General features: G+C 40.3%; 1 protein-coding gene across 7 annotated transcripts in view; it reads right to left on the bottom strand.

Annotated features, from left to right (window-relative positions):
* Window positions 1–5,539: 5,539 nt before the first annotated feature.
* Window positions 5,540–23,940, bottom strand: part of PSD3 (pleckstrin and Sec7 domain containing 3) — a 674,009-nt gene continuing 655,608 nt past the window's right edge. For 4 of the 7 annotated variants that reach the window (XM_068233679.1, XM_068233682.1, XM_068233681.1 and 1 more), the window contains one exon: window positions 5,542–8,532. In XM_068233679.1, the coding sequence (XP_068089780.1) occupies window positions 8,317–8,532 (216 nt within the window). In that variant the 3' untranslated portion in view covers window positions 5,542–8,316. Of the gene's footprint in view, window positions 8,533–23,940 lie in introns of all 7 variants that reach the window. The other 3 variants (XM_068233674.1, XM_068233675.1, XM_068233673.1) reach the window with 2 other exon arrangements.

The following is a 23,940-nucleotide window of genomic DNA, read 5'->3' as shown; positions in this document are numbered from 1 at the left end:
TTGGTCATACAAAATCAATTCAGTTAGTTCCTATAAGCAGCAGAAACAACTATCTTGATCATAAGGCCAGCTATTTGACGTATGCACCTGACACTAAATAAGCTTTTGTATCTACATCAGATGTGGATATGAGATTTACACTAAATGATGCACTTAAAAACAGAGATATGCAACATCAGTCTTTGTACTGATTTAAGGACTTAAGCAGATCATTCATAATATTTGCTTATTTATATGTATAACTTTGAGTCTCTGAAAAGACAGAACCACCCGCATTTATAATAGATGTAATGTTTCTTCCACACAATGATAACACCCTGTGCTGGCTGACATCTTGACCGCCTCCTAAAGAATTCTAGTTGTCTTGACTGCGAGTTGATTGACTGTCTTTGGTACTTTTTCAATAAGTAACTCGGAAGAAGTATATTGATCAGATAGTCTCATTTTCCAGATCTGCATACCTGTTCCAATACAGTGAAAAAACTGCAGCTGGAGAACCTTATTACAGCCAAGAAAGTAAAAGATTTTACAAGGTTTCCTCCATAGATCTCTAGAATATGTACTTTAGGTAAAGCCTTAATTTTGAATTTTATGTACCGTACATTTATTAGAAAATTAAATAATTGTTCATAAAGCTTTCCTATCTCAACAAGTTAGTATATCTGCAATCCTCCCTTTTACTATACATTATCCATGAAATGATTTACACAAATATTGCACGTCATTTATTTGAGGAACAGAACAATGAATGTTGTAATAAATTCTGGTTTAGTGACTACCTGCATGGAGATGGTGAATTAGGATGACCTCAAAGATGATTTTAAAGATATTCTTGCAGTTGTGTTTCTGTTGTTTTGACTGTATGTAATGCCATTTCATATTTATATAGTAATACACCAGGCTGGGTTCTTTGTATTGCATCCACCAGGAATCACAAATCACTCTAAAGATATTGATCAACATTTTTTTTTCTCTTTTTACTCAGCCATACATTATTAATTAATCCGCTGCGCAAAACATCTTCAACTGATAAGCGCTTTCAAGTTTGTCCTGAATATGGAGATAGAGCTTGCATTCTTTTTAAGCTCTATGGACAGTCTGCACTTTCCCACACACTGTCTGAAAATGCACTGTATGCAGCGCATTACTGGGGACATGCATGAAACTGCAGATAGTCCATAGCAAGGAACAGGCAGTGTAATAACATTTTTATTTTAGTGTGCACCGTGTGCATTACGTTACATGTGGGTTTTAACATGCCCAGCATGCGTAGTGTCAATGTGCCCCAAAAGTTAGGGCTTCTTAGTAAACTGACAAGTGGTTCAAATTTCATCTAATCAGGATATTAAGTTGATCTGTTGTTCAAGCAGTGAAGCAGTGATCTATAGGGATAAGCCTTATTTGGTTGAAAATAAAATATGTAAACTACAGAAAAAGCTTCAGTCAAGCGGATTATAATGGGAGCTATGAGGCCAAACACCTTTTGCATTTGCGATCATGCTAGTTTCTGTTGATAACAGACAAATTAGGGATATTGTAAACCTTAATGAATTAGACATTCGGCACTGCTCAAATCCTAGAATGTCAAATAAACAACAAGGACAGTATAGTGTTGAGAATGTCATTACCAGTAACCTCTTACTCAGCTGCTATAAAATATTGTTCCATACAGTTCAGCATACATGAAAGAGTCCATGTTGAAAATGAATAAAACAAAGCAAGAAAAAACAAAAACAAAACTTAAACATGAATAAATATGTAAAGCAAATATTTGTACCACAAACACCTAATGGCTTCTTCTCATAAGATTTTATTTTACACACAGAATAATGAACCAACTATCACAAAGGACAACAGATATGTGCATATTTCATTGTATGGTGCAGTTCTATGCAAAGTCGCTTGTATGAACACATGACTTCATTCTATTATTCAGCATAGTTTCTACAAGGTTGTACTGCCAATATAAAAAATATACATGATAAAATGGTTGTAGCTACTCCTGCAAGCAGCACTGAATATGATTAGACCTACAAAACAATGCAATACAATGAGCAAAGTACAGAAACCTTAAAAAGCAAATTACAAAGTATCTGGATGGTTCTGGACTTAGCATCTTGTACTGTTCACTGAATAAGGCCATCAATGAAATGTAAAAAAATCCTCAAAATTTGACAAATTTGCCACTTTATAGGCTTTATAAACACACCATTTTTGTGAATGAAGAATAAGAACCAAAAATCTAAATTACATAGGCAATTTTAATCTCATTCTGCTCAGTTAGGGATCATTATTATTCATTGTACTCCAAATGAGGTAATTCCATACAAGAGAAGAAAACACTAAGTAGTATGATGTATAATTCAATTAACCTATGTACTAAAAGAGGAACTGTGGTGAAAATGACAATTAATAAAACTGCTTATTTTCTACAATATTAATTTATAGATTATCTAGTCATTGTTTGCCCATTGCTAAATATTTATCCAACCTGATTTACATTCTGAAATATATTTAGTCCTGTCAGGTGATCTGTACGGAATGTTCATTACTGGAAGTTCTATGCACAGAGGAAGATATGTCTTGCTTGGCAATTGTAAAAATCTGTTATTTTCCACAATGCAACAATATTTACAGCAAACTGTCAGGACCATGGTTGAGAATCTCCAAGTTCGGAACCAACTTGAGAAGGGACCTACAGGAAGAGGTTCCAGAAATATAAGAAGATGACTCAGTCACTAATAACAGAAATATCGCTCCTGGTTGGAATTACCTTTTCATTTTAGTGAACTTGCAAAATACCATAGGGCATCAGGCAATAATTCTAATTTGCAGAATATTGACCACGTGCATCAGCTGTTCTTTCTGCTGTAAGAGTACCATAAACCAATATAAATATATATATATATATATATATATATATATATATATATATATATATAATTGATACAACATGAGATGAAAATTTAGCCGCTATATATTCTATATACATCATAGTATAAAATGAAAAGTATAAAAAGCAGGAAAACAAGAAATGTGTAAACAATACCATTCATAAGCCTCAATGTAAAACTACTGAGGGGTCGTACCTTTCGAAAAAAAATGTAAATAACCATTACACACAACATATATCTTTACATGTATACACATAACCATCTATGTAAAGTATAGATTGTCATATGAGCAGAATGAGTCCTTCATCTAAATGCCTATGGGTGTACAAAATCATAGAGCTGTACCATTATTTTATGTTCTTAATATATACATGTACCTTGGTAAATTTTATATATTGGATAAAATATACACAGAAGGAATGACACACTGTATTTAAAGGGAACCTTAAGTCAACTAAAAAAAATGAGATTTACTCACCTGGGGCTTCCCTCAGTTCCCAGCAGCCGATCGGTGCCCTCGCAGCTCCGCTCCGATGTCCCAGGACCCGCCGGCGAGCACTTCCGGTTTGGCCGTCACCGGCCGACAGGCATGGGAACGCAAGTGATTGTTCGCGTTCCCAGCCTGTATATCGCCCCCTATGCTGCTATAGAAAATGCTATCAAGCCTGTATATCGCCCCCTATGCTGCAATAGCAGCATAGGGGGCGATATACAGGCTGGGAACGCGAACAATCACTCGCGTTCCCATGCCTGTCGGCCAGTGACGGCGGAACCAGAAGTCGTCGCCGGCGGGTGCAGAGGCATCGGAGCGGAGCTGCGAGGGCACCAATCGTCTGCTGGGGGCTGAGGGAAGCCCCAGGTGAGTTCATCTCATTTCTTTTTTAGACTTTAGGTTATCTTTAATCTTTGATGAAAGGTGTGTCATATGTTATTACAACAGGCCTTCATTGCATAAAGACAATGCACCAATAGTGCTTTAGTATATATAGTCTCATTATGCAAAGTCCATGCAATGTCATCAAAATAAAAAAACAGGTGAAACAGTACAGATTTACAACTTAAAATATTAATGTTAATCCTTGTCAGAATAATTCGATTCTACATGGACTGAAATGGTGCTTATGACTCATCATTTTACTTTATATAGAAGACAACTATATTTGAGGGAATTTGTTTTAAACAAGTACTACTAGTCCTTCACTTGCCAAGCTCCAGTATACTAACGATTAACTCAACAAAAGAACCATTTATTTTCTCTGTATGGCCAGCTCACATATCAGTGTATGTCTCATTAAATCCAGAAATACCGTTATGATCAGTCTTGGGCTGACCATTTAATATACTAGATGCTGTGCTTCAAAGTGGATTCCTACAATATGTTTAACACTAAAAAGCACATTTCCTCTTAGTTTCCCATGATCATTATGAATCTCTATTAATGTGTAATGTTACATGGTACACGCTTATTTTTTAATAAAATATATTGATATTTGGACAGGCAGTTTTCACCAATAGTCATGACAACAGTATTCCAGAGTGAGCATGATCAGAGAGCATACGACTGCAGCACTGAGGTATGTTACAAGTACTTTTCATATCATCTATTTAAACTGCCCTATATAATCTGGTAGCATGGTGGCGTAGTGGATAGCACTCTTGCCTTGCAGTGCTGTGTCCCTGGTTTTCCCCATGTCTGCATGGGTTTGCTCCCACATCCCAAAAACACACAGATAAGTTCATTGATTCTTCCCCACAATTGGCCCTAGAGTATGATACACAAATGAGGATGCAGGGATTAGATTGTGAGCCCCCTCTGAGGGACAGTTAATTGACAAGACTATATACTCTGTATAGTGCTGCTGAAGATGTTGGCGCTATATAAATACTAAATAATAATAATATAGTACACTTGTCTGGATCTCTAATGTGCTGTACAGTTCACAAGATAATTTGCTAAAGACGACCTGCTACCATTTATTTTTTTTAACTGATATGTGATAAGGTTCTCAAAACTAAAACATTGACAGGGCAGACATTTCACAGAGATTTGAAAATATATGTAAATGGCCCTTTATATTGTAAACATTTTTAATTAGATATACTTTTATAGCTAGCGGTGCTGAGGGCTCAATTTATAAAGCAAAGCAAAAGCAAACACTTTGTAAAGGAGTCCACAACAAAATTCCTACCAAAAGGAAAACAAGGCCGGCTCAACTTCACATTTTCTTCCTATATCCTTGAAGATGCCTCACCAGTAAGCAAGAACACAAGAAACCATCCAGTGGAAAAAACATTATTTACCCTTAGATATACCAAGACCTGGATAAATGAGGGATTTCAAATACATAGCAGAATATTCCCATAAGGAGTAAGATCAAATGGAATTTCCTATTGGTTGCTATGGCAACTTTGCTCATGTTGCCTTTTCACATCTTTTTAAATTGAGCCCTAAGAAATGTAGATAATGTTTAATGTGAGTCTAATGTTGAGTTACACAAATTAAGCACCCTAGTTTAAGCCCTAATATACATATTGTTAAACTAGGTGGACCAAGCCCATTATAATAATGGGCTCTAGTCCCTCACAACCCCCCTCCCCTTCTGCCCCTGTGACCGCCGCCTGTAAGCGTGCATGCCCGCATACCCCCGCGCAAACCAATGCGCCCCCCCTGGCCCTGTCCTCCTCTTCTCCTCGCCCATGCACAGTAGTGCAAAACCACAGACACACGGACAGGAGGATGATGCAGGGACAGATGGATTTTATTATATAGGATGTTTGTGACAACAGCCTATGCCTCCTTTATTAATTATTACTTCCAAATGTTAAACGATATGTTTATTTCCTTTGCGCAAGGGAATGACAAATTCTTTATATGGCTTTGGCCTCTAATTCTCTACATTCATTTAGAATGTGCATTGAAGGCAGAAAGCCGTTCGCTAAGCAGTAAAGGCTCGCTCATTAATCAAATGACCAGTACCCTTGGCTCAGGAGGAGAAATGCTTCAGCCTGCTAAATCTCTAAAGACCTGTCATTCCTTTAATTATGTCTAAAATATCACTTTTTTCTTTTGCAATGTTAAATTTTTACATGTATATCCCTTTACTACTATCTCCACAGCATAAGGCTTGTAAAATGTTATTCTGAACACCTAGTAAAGCAGACAGTGACTGGCCAGACGTAGCTTCCCATCACAATAAAGCTAGGTATACACTATGTTTTTTGTTTTTTTAACAGATCAGATGTTTGATCACAAAAAGCATAACATCTAACAATAGTCTATTAAAAATGAGGGCACCCCGGATCAATAGATGCTTGAAATATGAATTGCATAATTCTCAGACATGGCCATTTTATATCCTGGCCACAGACTCCTTAGTTAGGCTTAGAAACATATGGGCATAGGAGTTTTAACATTGTTCTGTAGCAGGTTCATGCTTTGCACATCTGATTACAGCTGAAAGTATGTACCAGGTCTTACAGGGTACTATGCATTATCGTAAATGAATGCTAACATATGGACATGTATAGTGACTTTTCAGAGATATCATAAATAAGCATACATAATATACAAGTCACATTGAATAGGTCTATTACTTACATACTATAGTAAGTTCTAACTGACTTCTTGTAAAGTTAAAAGCAAGCAACGAACTCTAGCTCCAGGGTGGTGTGATTTCAATTCACTGCACGAAGTTCTAATTAGAGACCAGACAATACCAACCATATCCACCAACTGGCAGAGGTCCAGCACTCCAAAAATAATAATGTGTAGCTTTTTGTGATTTTTGAAAATTAGAAATTTTGCCAAACACTTTATCTTCATGACACTATTAAAACTACTGTGCAGGGAAGCTATGTATTGCAAAGAAACACTTTGTCACGTGCCAATAAAAAATAAGACATTGCAGTGAGACCAACCCTGACCTTTTACTGACTATCCTTTTTCCTCATTCCCATGGCTTCAAAAAAGAGATGTTATGTTCCAGGCTTTTGTGATGTCAGTAATTATACCCCTAAGGTTCTGTATTACCTTCATTTTAAATGAACTACAACGTAGTGAGCTGCTGAAAAAATAATAATACATGCCTGTAAATTATAGCCTCCATTATATTCTGTCCTGTGGGTACAGCTCTTACAGAATGGAATGAGCGGGAGCTCAAATAAAATATACACTGTACTGTACTGTACTGTACTGTAATTAGCAGTAGAAATGTTACATTATTTTTAAAGTAAGTCACATTAAAAAGCCTTCTATTGATGACATACTGCAGAATCCTGCATTATTTATTCAATCTGTCTAAACTGAGCTTAACTGATTTGCATGTGTAAGGTTCATTCCATTAGGCTGTGAGAAATTGCCCTGTAACTCAAAGCAGCCAATCAAATTTAAGCTGCAATAACAACAGAAAAAGAGGTTTTGATTCCTTGCTGTGGGCCACTGAACTTTGCGCTTTTCCTCACTAAAAAATTCTGATGCTGCTAGATACCATCGCATGCCAAAAATTTACATTGACAAAGCTGTAAAGCTGCAGTTGAACTACTTTACAATAAATGCACCAATAATAATAATTAAGAAAAAGGTAAAAAAAATAAAATGTTTACACTGCTTTCTTCATGGTAGAGATTAAAAATGTACAGTACATTCAATTCATGAACAGGTTGACCTTCAACCATGTTTAACACACATAAAACATACTGTGCAGATAGGAACTGTATGGGCAATATCCACCCAGTTCTGCGCCAACCACATACTCCAACAGCAGCAATAAGCCTTCTTCAACCACTTTGCTTATTCTGCTCAGATTAACTGTGCACATTTCTGCATTTCTAGTGTTGGTAAAGTAGGGGTGTTAAAGATCACTTATTCCATAGCATATGTTCTCTATCCAAATTCATGGAAAAGCCCAATGCTATCTGATCACGTGCATCTCAACACATAACGTATATGTGGGTTTAAAATAAATTAGTTAAAACAATAAAAGAAAGGTCAACTACAGTAACTCAAGACCTGCTTTTACCTGCTGTATAAATTAATTCAATTATATAATTTAAACAAAAATATTTAAAGTGTGGAGGAGAAAGATGGATTCTAGGCAGGCACAGTAGTTTTGTCTAGAAATGTATCTGTTATCAAGAAAGGCGCAAGCAATATCTGCTGAACCTTTCAGCACTGGAGTGAATCTGCAGTATATGATGTGTTGTAAGCCAAACTAACACACTCTGCAGATCGGGAACAAAAACATTACAACATAGTGAGCAGTTAACAGCAAAAAGGAATGTGCAATAGAAAATGCTATCAAGCTCCAGTCAGTCACAGACTCATTGTGTTGTTTGAATGAACCACAGATAGTAACAATTGTGACGGACAATATATTTTGCTGCTCCTGCTGACTGGCTCCAGCTCATTGCCATCTCATGCCTCTTAAGTAACCTTCTGCTTGATGCTAGGTGTCTCAGGTCGGAAATCCTTCCTCTCCGAAACATTGCGCTTGACCTTGGCACTGGCTGGTGATGAATCTTGGGTGAGGGAGGGGCTCGATTGAGATTTCTTCAAGCCAGGGTTGTCATTTTCATTGCCAATCAGCAGATCCTTGCCTCCTTCCTTCAGAAGTTTCGCATAAACTTCATATCGAGTTTTCTAAAAGAGACACAACATGAATTACTCAGAGGACTACATTTAGGTACAGATTAAAAATATCATCAGACAACTGAAAGTGGAATTATTGTCAAAATATTCCTTCTGCACCAATAAATTAGCCAGACCATATGAGCTTGTGTAAACAAATGCATGTTAGTTATTGGAAAATGTAATTTGCACTGAAAGTATTATTTTTGCAGGGTCCAGTGTAACTGTGAGCAGAGAAGAAAAGGTTTTCCTCACTGTAAGTGCTTTCTGAATGAATGTTAAATATTACATCCATCACAATGAAAGTTCCAAGCTCTGCTGTATTCTATGATGGGTAGGTTTGTGATTTTTACACAAATTATATTACGTTGGCACTAATGCAGGTAGGATAGCTGTATGAGCAATAAAGAATAAGCGCCCGTTCAGACTGCAAAATGCGGACGGCCACGCATGCGGACCGCAACGCGTACGAACGCACGCCATCCGCGTTCGTATGCGTTGCGTGGCTGATCCCATCACTGAAAAGTGAATGGGACAGCCGCGCGTTTTTATAAACTCTGCGTGCAGCATGCGTTCCCGGACCGCACAGGTCCGAAACGCATGCAGTGTGAACATCAGACATTTCACTCTATGCAATGTCTGATGTCCTGCGTGTCGGCCACCTGCCTGCGTTTCCAAAACGCGGCTGGAAACGCGTGCAGTGTGAACGGGCCCTAAGGAAACAGGATTTTAAACCCCTAGTTCAGCCTCCATCTTTAATGCACACATTAGCAAATTTGCATTACTTACAAATTCACAAAAAATTTGTGTATAGCCCACCTGTATTTTTTGCAAAAAAGTATCACAAAAGTTGCATCTAGTACATCGTTATTGCCAGAAGACTGGCAGTCCCTTCCCAGCAAGTGTTGATCACTTGAACCAGTTCAAGTCCACTCACTACTAAGGGCTAGTTCACACTCTGAACGCAAAGTTGCGATCACAATTTTGCATCTCAATTTTGCCACAATTTGCATTGCGATTCCTGTTCAAAAGAACAAGAATCACATTGCAATCACCCCCAAAGTGCTGCATGCAGCATGTTTGTGATGTATGCAAATAGCAAATGCTGCAGTGAGAAGGATCCCAAAGGGATACATTAGCACCAGCACTTTGTAAACCAGCCCTAAGGGCCCTTTTCCACTTGCAATCGCTAGCGTTCACGCTGAACGCTAGCGATTGCTAAATCGCAATTACCGCCGATTCCCCGACGTTCGCGGCCGCGATTTTGCTATGCTATGCACTGCATAGCAAAATCGCGGCAAAAGTCGCTCCGCGCCGCGATCGCGATCAAGTAAAAAACAAATCGCGGTAGGTAATTTCCACTTCCTATGTTAAAAAGCAAACCGTAGCGATTGTAAAATCGCTAGCGGTTTGCGTTTTTGCGATTCAACCAGCGCAAACGCGCTGGTGGAAAAGGGCCCTAAGAGAGATTAGCTTTTTGTGACCAGCACAAACTACAATTCAGCAGTTCCCCCCTGCTCAGTGTGTAAAAAATCATTTATCCCTTCCTCAAACCTACTCCATGTGTTTATAAAAGCCATGTGCTCTTTTCATCACTCTGCCCTGCCTGCAATAAGAAACTATTTTTCACAGTTATTTTACAGAGAGCCATAGATGAGCTGCTTATTAAAGAGGACCTAAACGTATCCACAGGAGTGAAGTAAAACACAGAAACACCCACCCTGATTGTATTTTAAGATAACAGGCTGTCCAATTCTCCCTTATCTATTAGTAATAAATCACTGTAATTTGAGCTGACACCTCTCCCTGATCTGTGCCATGGCTGTGCAAGTTCAAAGGCTATATGTATATGTATCTATAACACAGGAGATTGAACCCTTTATGTGCTTCCATGAAACCAGGAAGTAACTGTTACTGCTTACATTTCTCCACAGAGATGCAGCTGTTTAAAGAATTTTTTTTTCTTAAAGGGTATTATGAAGTTGCTTATCTTTTAGAGCAAAGAGGAAGTCCTGGGTTCAGGTCTGCTTTAACCACTTGATGACCCAGCCTTTACCCCCCCCCCCTCCCTTAAGGACCAGCGCTGATTTTGCTGATCTGTGCTGGGTGGGCTCTACAGCCCCCAGCACAGATCAAACACCAGGCAGAGCGACCAGATCGCCCCCCTTTTTTCCCCACTAGGGGGATGATGTGCTGGGGGGGTCTGATCGCTCCTGCCTGCGTGTGGCTGGCGGGGGGGGGGGCACCTCAAAGCCCCCTCCACCGCAGGATTCCCCCTCTCCCTCTCCTCCCTCCCTTCCCCGGAGATTGGAGGCTGCACAGGAACGGATCTGTCCTGTGCAGCCTCTAACAGGCTCCTGCCTGTCATGTGACAGCGATCCCCGGCCGCTGATTGGCCGGGGATCGCTGATCCAGTACAACGCTGCTACTGTTAGCAGCGTTGTACAAATGTAAACAAAGCGGATTATTTCCGCTTGTATTTACATTTAGCCTGCGAGCCGCGATCGGCGGCCCGCAGGCTATTCACGGAGCCCCCGTGAATCCTGATTAATTAGCCTGCAGCCGGCGACGCAGATCTGGTCCTGCAGCTGCCACTTTGCCGACGCACGTTAGGAGTGCGCGGTCGGCAAGTGGTTAAGTTAATGCATACGATATTACATTTTAATTCCTTCAAAAATGTGTGTACTTTGCACATCTGTACTTTTTGTAAAAAAATACACCTGTGTGGTTTCTGGTAGGCTGCATCCAATAAATTATACAGTGGGGTGCGAAAGTTTGGGCAACCTTGTTAATTGTCATGATTTTCCTGTATAAATTTTTGGTTGTTAAGATAAAAAAATGTCAGTTAAATATATCACACAGGAGACACACACAGTGAGATTTGAGAAGTGAAATGAAGTTTATTGGATTTACAGAAAGTGTGCAATAATTGTTTAAATAAAATTAGGCCAATGCATAAATTTGGGCACTGTTGTCATTTTATTGATCCCAAAACCTTTAGAACTAATTATTGAAACCTAAAATTGGCTTGGTAAGCTCATTGACCCCTGACCTACATACACAGGTGACTCCAATTATGAGAAAGACTATTTAAGGGGGTCAATTGTAAGTTTCCCTCCTCTTAATTTTCTCTGAAGAGTAGCAACATGGGGGTCTCAAAACAACTGTCAAATGACCTGAAGACAAAGATTGTTCACCATCATGGTTTAGGAGAAGGATACAGAAAGCGGTCTCAGAGTTTTCAGCTGTCTGTTTCCACAGTTAGGAACACTTTGAGGAAATGGAGGACCACAGGCTCAGTTCAAGTTAAGGCTCAAAGTGGCAGACCAAGAAAAATCTCAGATAGACAGAAGCGACGTATGTGAGAACAGTCAAAGTCAACTCACAGATAAGGTGCTGTGGACTGATGAAACTAAAATGTAGTTATTTGAGCATAACAAGGGGCGTTATGCATAGAGGAAAAATAACACAGCATTCCAAGAAAAACACCCACTACCTACAGTAAAATGTGGTGGTTCCATCATGCTGTGGGGCTGTGTGGCCAGTGCAGGGACTTGAGATTTTGTCAAAGTTGAGGGACGCATGGATTCCACTCAGTATCAGCTGATTCTGGAGGCCAATGTCAAGGAATCAGTGAAAGCTGAAGCTGCGCCGGGGCTGGATCTTTCAACAAGACAACTACCCTAAACACTGCTCAAAATCCACTAAGGCTATCATGCAGAGGAACAAGTACAACTTTCTGGAATTGCCATCTCAGCCCCCAGACTTGAATATAATTGAAAATCTGTGGTGTGAGTTAAAGAGTGCTATCCATGCTCAGAAGCCATCAAACCTAAATGAACTAGAGATGTTTTGTAAAGAGGAATGGTCCAAAATACCTTCAACCAAAATACAGACTCTCACTGGAACCTACAAGAATCGTTTAGAGGCTTTAATTTCTGCAAAAGAAGGATGTACTAAATATTGATTTCATTTCTGTTTTGTGGTGTCCACATTTATGCACCTGCCTGATTTGGTTTAAACAATTATCGCACACTTTCTGTAAATCCAAACTTCATTTCACTTCTCAAATATCAGTGTGTGTGTCTTCTATATGATATATTTCACTGCCATTTTTTATTGTAACAACCAACGATTTATACAGGAAAATCATGACAGTTAACAAGGTTGCCCAAACATTTGCATCCTACTGTAGCTAGTACTGTAAATACTTAAAAACACACAGTAGGGAGCAATTGGACAGAAATTAATTTAGAGATTCTACTGAGCTGTAGTACTGGCCACAAAAATAATCTGTCAACAGTAGTACAGGGTTGAGCAGGATCAGGTGATCATCTCTGTGTTCACTGTAAAAGGTCAGGAGGGTCCCCCTTCCAGCTCCTACCCAGTTACCTCTTGTGGAATGTGTAATGACAAATTGGGTGGGGGAGGCGGAGTTTGAACAACTTAAAGACTACTGTTCCAACTGCCTATGCAGCATTTGAGAGCTGCACAAGTCCATCTGCAAGGTCAGCCAGCAAATGAAAAAAGGTAACATGTATAAAAAGTTAATACATAATAAAAACCCTCTGTGTTAAAAAGAAAAAAAAACAACAAACAAAACAAACAAACCATGAACTAGAGTTTCATGCTACCTTTTTGACGTGAAGTGGCATTTTAACAGTTAGAAATTCTTTTTTTAAACTCTGGTCACAAGACTTGAAGTAGCACAGCAGAAGGAGTTAAAAGCAGGGCAGGTAAGACTAAAACGGTTACTACTTATACTAAAATAAAGACCTACAAAAGCTGCCCACTCTATCCTAAAGTAAAAATAAGGTTTCTTTTTTTAAGTTCAACTGTAACAACTAAAAGTATATAACAACGTATAAGGGTAATACCTACAGCAGAAGAAGTTGATGTGCACAGGAAGCGCATGGCAATTTTTCCAATACTTCCGGCAGTAAGGTAGTGCATGTGGGGGAGGAAGGGGGGTAACAATAGTACAAGAATGTGACATGGATTTCTAAGATTAATTATTAAAATTACTGCTCAAAACGCGGTCATTAACAGAGTCCAATTTCCTGTTGTCTAGCTAAAGCAAATATATTTTTTCAAGTTTTCTTTGTGCAAAAGTATCTTTCTTGCTTAGTGTAATTTTCAAGTTGAGGCCCAAATACTTCTTTTCTTTTTTCTTATGGGAACAAAGAGATCCAGAAAAACAATCACATTTAAATGCACTTAGCTTCATGGGGCTTGAGAACAGTCATCACAGCTAGAGATACCTGGAAAGGCTTTATAGCTGTAGTTGGTGCACTTTACTGCACTGGCAATGAAAGCCAAAGTGTGCATTCAATCATAATTTTTAATACAAAGGTGCTCTGCAGCAGCTAATCTCTCTCTATTCATCAGTGCGAGACTGAAAGTTCCGTCCATAAAATACATGAGTGGTAGATTCAGCAGGGAGCAGTGAGGGGGCGCGTTTCAAATGTTTGCAAAATCATTTCATATAACGTTTTTGTTATTGGTAGTTTTAGATGGTAAATTCTCAGAAAGCTATTTTATGCCATGTCCAGAAATAAAAATACAGGAAGGTCAAAGAAACTGAAGTTTTTTTACCCAAATTCCACAGTTTATAAGAAAAAGCCAATGAAAGCATCGCCCTAGCACAGTCCTCCTGCCTCCCAAGGCGTGTGTGAAAGGACAAAAGATCAGTACATCTCAGCTCCTGTACTAAATCAAGTCACAATCTGGACTATGAAAAGAAATTTAAAAAATCAGACACTAACGGAATAGTGGAGTATAAGTGCATATCTGAAAAGGATGATGGCGACCAGTGTGCAGCACATTAGCGAGAGGCGGCAACATAGGTGTGTTCACCCTCTCTGCCAAGGGCCACGCCCACTAACACACCAGTTCAGTTGCTGCAGGCAAAACGGAATCTCACTAATTGCTGGCTCATCTATACTGGCAATAGACCAGTATCTACATTGGAGCAAAGCTGGCTTAAAATTATGTGCAGAGAGAGGAGGCATGGCCACATTCCACAAAACTATGCCTCTGCCTCCCCGCCTGACTCTAAAGGCTCATACACACATCAGACTATAGTCTTTGGAAAATGAAAGATCACAGACCAATTTTACCCCCTTCCATGTAGTATGAGAGCCATACCTTCACCGTCTATTCTATGGAACTGAACTCCCCATCAGAAAAAAATCTTTGCAAGATGCTGCACACACAGATGCTGTACAGACACAAAAGATCAGTATCTGCAAGAGATCTGTTCCTGCCAAAGATCCGTTCCTGCAAATTGCATTCATAGTCTATGAGATCTGCAGATCATCATACACACCTTGTTTAACTGACATTCATCTGCAGATCAGATCCACCAGGATGGATTTTCAGATCTGCAGATGATTGTCAGTTAAACAAGGTGTGTATGATGATCTGCAGATCTCATAGACTATGAATGCAATTTGCAGGAACGGATCTTTGGCAGGAACAGATCTTTTGCAGATACTGATCTTTTGTGTCTGTACAGCATCTGTGTGTGCAGCATCTTGCAAAGATTTCTATCTGATAGGGAGTTCAGCTCCATAGAATAGACTGTGAAGGTATGGCTCTCATACTACATGAAGGGTGGTAAGATTGGTCCGTGATCTTTCATTTTCCAAAGACTATAGTCTGATGTGTGTATGAGTCCTAAAGCCTGGTACATACATCCAATTTTGAACAGCCAATTTTACCACTTCCATTTAGTATGAGGGCCAACATATTTTGAATACTATGAACGGATTGTGTAGGGAAGCTCTCAGATTACATGGAGTTGGGAAATTTGGCCAGTTGTTGGCCAATCAAGATTGGATGTATGTACCAGGCTTCAGAGGCTGGTTTTATAGGTAAGTAGACAGTGGCATGATGTGAAAGGATGCAGCCATGGCCCCTTTCCACCCACATAACTATAAAACAGACCTCTGCAAAAGTAGTTGGTTAGGTGGAAACATGGATACACTGCTCCAGTACTGGAAAGTATTAAAATACAAAAATCTGATGCAACTCCCTGTAAACTTGTTTTTCCAAGCTTAGACTTTAGAATTAAGAGTTAGGCTGCTTCCCCACCTGAAAAGTGCTGATGCAATGCATGGCACTTCCGTTTCGATGCAATTTTCGGCACTGCCCTTGCGATTCCAATCACTATACTAACATAGCAGGTATAAAAAAAAACAAAGTTTTGTAAAAGTAATATATTTTAATTTACTAATATAGCAGCAACTGAGTGTGTTAGTATAGCAATCCACCAGGGACAGGTCCTGAAATAATTAAGTTAGTTACATGAAACCTGTATTCACTGTTAATATAGTCTTAAGGAACCAAAAGAATGGTGAAGTCTTTTTTTAAAACAAATTCTAGTCACCTACCAGTCCCTGAACTAAAACATCCAATTTATACGCACTAATCCTAACAAAAAAACAGCATGTCTCCACGCGCATGCCGATTCAAGCGCCGATGCTCCGCTCGGTCATCAGTCTACCAGTGGCGATCGCCCCTATTAAACTGTAGGATGGCGAAACTGCTGTCTATTTACATTGTACAGCTATTTACATTGTACATTGCTATCTACATCGGCTCTGATTGCTGGTTTTGTTTTTTATTAACTTTTTTAATATAAAAATGTTCATTTTTTAATTTATTTTCCCCTCCCTCCTTCCCCCGACAACCAATCATCTGGATTGTCTCATAGGCATCAGCCTATGACAGCAATCCTTTGTTTTGATCCTCCAGGGGACAGCCGAGTTACACGGCTGTCCCCAGTACAGTACTGGAGACAGCCGTGTAACTCGGCCGTCCCCTGGAGGATCAAAACAAAGGATCGCTGTCACAGGCTGATGCCTAAGAGACAATCCAGATGATTGGCTGTCGGGGGAAGTAGGGAGGGGAAAATAAATTAAAAATGAACATTTTTATTAAAAAAAAAAAAAAAAGGTCATTAAAAAACAAAACCAGCAATCAGAGCCCACTAACAGAATTCTCTGTTGGTGGGCAGAAAAGGGGGGATTCATTTGTGTGCTCAGTTGTGTGGCTCTGCAGCGAGCCATTAAAGCTGCAGAGCACATATTTGTAAAAAATAGCCTGGTCACTAGGGGGGAGTAAGCCTGTGGTCCTTAAGTGGTTAAGCTTCTCACGCTAGCATACAAAGCTCTGCACAAGCTGTCACCTCCATACATTTCCTCGTTAATCTCTAGATACCTCCCGGCCCGGAAACTCAGTTCCTCACAGGAGACCCTTTTGTCCTCTAGCTTGGTCACCTCTTCTCACTCTCCCATCTAGGACTTCTCATGGACTGTTCCACTCCTTTGGAACTCTCTCCCACAGCCGGTCTGTTATGCTCCGAGCCTAGACACCTTTAAACCTACTCTGAAAACACACCTATTCAGACAGGCCTATAATTTACTATAGGTAGCATTGGCAGTTCACTGCTCCATCCCCTGTGTTTCCTTCCTTATTGTTTCCACCCCACCACCCTCTCGATTGTAAGCTCGTAAGGGCAGGACCTCCTCCTAGTGTTTCTTATATTGCTGCAATTTACCATATGATCATGTACCAACTACACATTAACTATGTATGTATTTGTACTTGTTCTACTGATTGTCATGGCTGTACAGGGTCTTGAACTTCGTATGAACATATGTTTCACAATAGTTGTTTTGTACTATGTACAGCTCTACGGAAGATGTTGACGCTATATAAATAAAACCTAATATTACGATCGAATTGGATGAAAGATCATCTGGAGAATTGCATCGTTAATGGCCACCTTAACACTAAATAATACCACTAATTGTATAACATAAACCTCCTTCCCTGCTATCACCTAATGATATCACCTAACACTAACCCTTGGGTCTCATATATATTTTAAAAGCAGTCCCTTAAGCTGGCCATACACTAGTCAATTAGCCCATCAATATTTAGCAGATTCGATCATTGTGAAATCAGTAATGCCAACATTGCCTGATCGATTGATTTCCATCCAAAATAGATTGATTCAGCTGATTGAACAGGACAGAACATTTTGCTTGATCGGCAGTAGGTTGAAGCATGAAACTAGCGGCTCTTAAATCGGCGACGACCGGCGCAGAATAGCAGCAGTACTTTCACCTGTCTGACGCATGTACTCCCGGGTCCGGTGGTTTAACTCCACCCTGCGAGTCTCCTCCTCCGTGTGTCATCTTCTGTTTCGGTGTCATTGGACACAAGCCGAAGTTCAAACACTAGAGCTCTGCCAGCATACTACCCGGAGGAGCTATAGTGTTTGAACTTTATCTTGTGTCTTATGAAATGGAACAGAAGTTAGCTCCATGTACACTCCCTCCACTTCACCTTCGCTCACGTGGCATGCTTTGTTTGCCCTTGTGATCAGGAAGAATAAGATGATATCCGGGCACCTTCCGTCTTAGGCTGGGTCCACACTAGACACAGTTGCAGGACGGACACTGCAGTCCGGATCCGGGGAAGATTAGGGGGAAGTACCCACCGTACTGCAAACTGATGAAAGTGCATCAGTTTTGCATCAGTTTCCGTTCAGGTTTTTCCCTGACAGAAAACGTCTCTATCATTAGGAAGGAGTGGGAGGATTTTTTTGGGCCAATCAGAAAGCTCAGGCTATCCGTTTTCACATCCGTTTTTTGCCTGTGGAGCTGGAGATGCGTTTTCTCATTGCTTTTCACTACCCCTGCGTGTATCCGTGGTCCTGATCCTTTGCGTGAAAATGCAGCAGGTCCGGACCTTCCGTTCAGGTTTTGAAAACGGGTCCACGCAAACGCAGACAGATCCGTTTTTTACTTAGGTGAGGCTGGCTGCTATTTTAAACATTAGTATCCGGGACTCCGTTTTTCATCAGGTTTGAAAAACGCAGCCACGGATACGTTTCCGGACCTGATGTGGACCAGCTCTTATACTTTATGGCGTTACTTGTGTCAAAAGTGGGTTACATACCAAGGGTGTGTTCACCTGTCAGGTTTACGCTGGTGGTGGTGAGTTGGAGGTGGGGGTGTCGGGCATCAGTTGGGGCTTGTGACGGCCGTTTCGTGTCCTTACAGACGCTTGGTCACGTTGTGCTCCATTAACATTGACCTAGCGTCTTTAAGGACGCGAAACGGCCGTCGCAAGCCCCAACTGATGCCCGACACCCCCACCTCCAACTCACCACCACCAGCGTAAACCTGACAGGTGAACACACCCTTGGTATGTAACCCACTTTTGACACAAGTAACGCAATAAAGTATAAGACGGAAGGTGCCCGGATATCATCTTATTCTTCCTGATCACAAATGCGATTCCTTCTTCTGTTTTGGATCCGATGAGCACACGTCTGTGCGAACGAGTCTGAAGGGTTACTGGAGGAAGGGTGAGAAACTATCTGTTTGCCTTGTTTGTTTTTTTCCTCACTCCACCTGCATGTTGTCATATATATACGTTCACATGGGGAGTGCCACTTTGTCAACACTTTGTCTACATTGAAAACAGATGCTTTGTTTGCCCACCTCCTTTCATCTGTTTGGTCACAAGGCTGTTTCTTCTATCTCTGGCTACTTCACTCGGTATTTGGTCTTTTCTTGCATTTTTGATGACATGGGTTTTATTTGATCACAACCCTCTTTGGTCTCATCGAGGCTTTACTGAGGCTACTTGTTGTTGTGCATATACAATTGTTATATGTGAGGAGATCTGATTCACACTGTATTTATGATGATGTATCATTATGTACCCCCACCAATTCTGCATTTTGAAGTGTTTTTAAATTATTGTGCACATTATTGTGCCAAATAAAGCTGATTTTGTACTTTTCTACATGGTTGTAGTGGTGCGGTTTGTAGAGGATCTACTTTTCTCCGTTGCTAACTCACTTGAACACTCAGAGTGGTCTAGGTTTATTAGTACTGAAACTTATGGATGGTGCTTACCCATTTTTTGTTTAAACAATGGAACAGAAGAGGACACCAGAGGAGGAGACCCGTGGCATGGAGTTAAACCACCGGACCGGCCAGCGGGACAAGTGAGAGTACTGCTGCCGGCCAGAAGGAAGCACAGATAGGGGACTCCTTAAGTGTGCATTGTGTGGGCAGCCAATAGATCCCTCGCTGATTGAATCTGATTTATCTGATGGGTGATCTGGTGGTCATCTACAAGTGTATGGCCGACTTTACAGAGGGTGCTCCTAATATCAGCTTGTTACCTGCATACAGTGAAGACACCTGATTGAAAATCTTAATCTTTTGATAGGGGATCAAACATTTATTTCACTCATTACAATGCACATCGAGCTCTGACTTTGGGGTAGTGGGTTTTTGAGGGTTCTTATGTTGTTATTCTGTCTCTGACAGCTACAATAAACCATTCATTACAAATATAGACTGGTTATTTCTTGGTCAGAGGGCTAACTAGCAAAATCAGCAGGGGAATAAATAAGTCTTTCCCTCCCTGTAGCTAATCACATCTATTTATCCATCTTTTCCGCTGTGATTTTCAGCTATGCCCTTTCATAGAGATATGTGCAGACCTAAAATGCAGTAAGACATAGTGTAATTCACAGAAAACAGGATTTTCATTGCCTTCTTCTTAAAACCCCCAAAGGGAATCATTTAGACAGAGGCAAACAATACTACTTTATGTTTTGACCCAGTTCACTGCACATCGCAGCTCATTTCCAGAAAATGTTCAAAGGCGAATGCCAGTATGTGTTAAATAAAAGAATGAAAGTATTCCCCTAGTTATTGCTTTGAATACGGTTTTCCCCTTCTTATACTATGCCACAACATTTCTGCTTTTGAAAAACCTGTGTACTATGGAGTGAGATAAATAGATGTTTTTACGCATTCTATTGAACGCACACTGATGAGCCATTTCTTTCACACTTTGTGTTTTAAGATGCATACATTAAAAAGGAATCCAGAAATGTGGGCACTGGGTGAAGCCCCTAGTACAATAACGCCATTAATACTAATATTCTGCTATTGGGCATTGGATAATACCGATGGTAGAATATCTGAAATTGTACCAATATTGTACAATATAGCTTTACCTGACCTTCCTCTCACACTGATCCTACCCCCTACTCCTAACACTAATCTACCACTACTTATGCCTAACACTAGCTCCCCCAACAGCACCACTTTGCTTTCCTGATACCAAGTGTGCTGCAGCCGCTAATTGTTGCTGTAGCTGCTATAACCAGTATGCTGTAGCCGTTATGTGTTGTGTTTACACTTTGTATTCTTTCTGTTATCTCCAGGTCCATTCCAATCAGTGAATCGTAATAAAGGGTGTTTTTCTATTTCTGTAGTTGATAACTTTTTGAAAGACAAAAAAAAATAAAATTATAAGATACAAATGAAATTAATGTTCACTAACAATTCTATGATAATTGATGGAGGCCTATTTATAAAGAGTTTTTTTCATTCACCAGCTTTATACATGATTGCCACTTTTATTATGCCATATTTACAAAAGGCCACAAGTAGATATATAAAGCACGCACTCCATCCAGTTCTGGGTGCTTGATGTGGTGACAAGGCAGTGTCACTAATAATCACAACGTTGTAGAGTACATCAGCACACCAGTCACAAGTTAAGATGCAATGCACATTTTATTGTGCATTATTTCCACACAAATAATCCGACAATTGTTTCGGGGGCCACACAGGATCCCCCTTTCTCCATGGCACACGCCTTGAGAAAGGGGGACCCTACATGGCCCCCAAAACAATTGTCGAATTATTTGTGTGGAAATGATGCACAATAAAATGTGCGTTGCATCTTAACTTGTGACTGGTGTGCTGATGTACTCTACTACGTGATATTTACAAAAGGGAAATCTTTTGGTTACTGGGGATCAGTACTTGGATCATTAGTATAATAATTCCCACAAAATGTTGACACAATTCACAGCTCTATTCACTTAAGTGAGAGATTGCGATTTGTTGACAGTAGAGTATTCAAAACTTCTGGCCATTTGTTGACCGTTTTGACTGTTACTTTTCACTCGTAAAAGTACAAAGCTCATACATTTATTACTGCTGCTATCCCCTACTTTATAGAGTGGTGAACTTAAAGGAATACTATCGATTCACATATTTTTTTCAATTGACACAGGAATTGTTTGGGAAGTGCTGCTAAGTACTGGTGTATACATTTTAGTAGCAACTTCTTTGTTTACTGTTATCAAAATACATTCAAATTTTACTGACGCCAAAGCTGACGGCTGACTGAGCCATGAGGAGAGGGGAAATTCCCCTCACACTTGATCAGTTAACTCTATGTGTAGCTCTGTGTGTGACAGAGAAGAGAGCTCCCAACAGCTGCAGCTCCTGTGTCCTGTGTTTCTGACTAACCTGTCTGAAGAGAGCAGAGGAAATGTAACTAATTCTCACAGCTTTCCATACTGTTTTTGCTTTCAGAGTTTGATATGTTTGATATTTGCTTTCTGTAGTCTGATATGCAACTCTGGCTGTGCATTGAAGCAGACACCCCTTCTGCAAGTGATTTGTCCCAATATAGCTAAATCCTACCCTCAATAAATTACAGCTTTTGCCTCTGATATTTAACATGAAAAGTAGGAAAATATTTACACAGCTACTTAAACATTATTTGCACACTGTCATTTTAGAACACTTGGGTATCGATAGTATTCCTTTAACAGAGTTTTACTTTATAGAGTGCAGCAACTGTTTAAGTCAAACATCACTGTTCTTCACTGTAATCTACAGTGTTCGCAACTATGTAGCAAACACTATACAGCAATTTATGAAGTGCCATCCAGTGTTATCACCACTGTATGAACATGGAAAAAAAAGCTGTAAAGTGTCACTAAATCACAAATTTTAAAGGGACACTGTAGGGGGGTCAGGGGAAAATGAGTTGAAGTTACCAGGGGCTTCTAATGGTCCCTCACAGGACATCCTGTGCCCGCACAGCCACTCCCCAATGCTCCAGCTCCGCCTCTGGTTCACTTCTGGAATTTCAGACTTTAAATTCTGAAAACCACTGCGCCTGCGTTGCCGTGTCCTCGCTCCCGCTGATGGCACCTGGAGCGTACTGCGCAGGCCCAGTATGGTCTGTGCCTGCGCCGTGCGCTCCTGGTGACATCAGGGGAAGCGAGGCCACTGCAACGCAGGTGCAGTGGTTTTCAAACTTTAAAGTCTGAAATTCCAGAAGTGAACCGGAGGCGGGTCCGGAGCATTGGGGAGTGGCTGTGCGGGCACAGGATGTCTGTGGGGGACCATTAGAAGCCCCGGGTAACTTCAACTCATTTTCCCCCCGACCCCCCTACAGTATCCCTTTAAGCATCAAAAAATTGTGACCAGGCTCAAAAGTGGTAATCTTTTCAGCCAATCACCACTTTTAGCAATCTGGCAAGTGCATTTTTTTTTCTTCAGATGTAATGGCAGATTGTCACCACTATAAATAGGCCCTGTGGAGTTCTTCTTTGACCTACTTCTAAAAGCGTAAAAGTGTAAAGGGTCACTGAGTACCTACCTGATCGTAAGGTTGCACGTAATACAGCCCAACTACCTCAGCAACACTGGCTACTGATACAAACTAGTCAGTTGAGATTCCGACAGTGGACATGACTACTACCTCACTACTTCCTCCTCAACAGGGCTGTGGAGTCGGTACAAAAATCATCTGACTCCAACTCCGACTCCTCAGTTTAGGATTCCACCTAATCAGACTCCTCGACTCAGAATACTCTAATTTGCATATAACAACCTTGTTGATTGAAAGTATGTAGCATAAAAGTAATTTCATCATCGTCAAAGCGCAGGAATTTTAAAGCTATATCAAGCATGTCCTCTGTATAATACGATTTAATGGAGTCCCATAACAGCCAGGTTCCAGCATGTAGCCCTGCCACCTTGCAGAGAAACGCCTTTACCTTTTCTATATCTGATAGAGAAAAGGCCAGGGCCATTTTCTGCAAGGGGACAGTTGTGTGCATCAAACAGCTTATACAGTTCCAGTGAACCGTATTAAACAATGTATTGGGACATTCCAACTTTTAAGCATTAAAATACCAGAGATGCTTTTTAACCAAATTTAGACTATAACCATAGATATATCACAATAAAAATATAAGGGTTTTCAGGGCCTATAAGTATTGTAAAACATAATTTTTTACTTTATAGCAAAGTAATAAAAGTCCAGTATAATGAACAGTTAAAAAGTCCTTATGTCACAGTATGACATTCAAAAAAGGCCTCATTTAAACGACATACTGTAACAACACCTACAGTGTTGCAGTAGCAAGGTAGCAATATTACATAGCCATGCAATCAGTTTACAGTCGTGCAAATCACTTCAGGATTGCTTGATTTTTTATTGGCAAAAAAACCCCCCACATCATTGCTTTGTGTAGGAAAGGGTTTTCAAGAGCAGAAACGTTTT

Source organism: Hyperolius riggenbachi, chromosome 1 (assembly GCF_040937935.1).
Source record: "Hyperolius riggenbachi isolate aHypRig1 chromosome 1, aHypRig1.pri, whole genome shotgun sequence".
NCBI lineage: Eukaryota > Metazoa > Chordata > Amphibia > Anura > Hyperoliidae > Hyperolius > Hyperolius riggenbachi.
The sequence above is the reverse complement of the archived record's forward strand: the minus strand, read 5'-3'. Positions and strand labels throughout refer to the sequence as shown.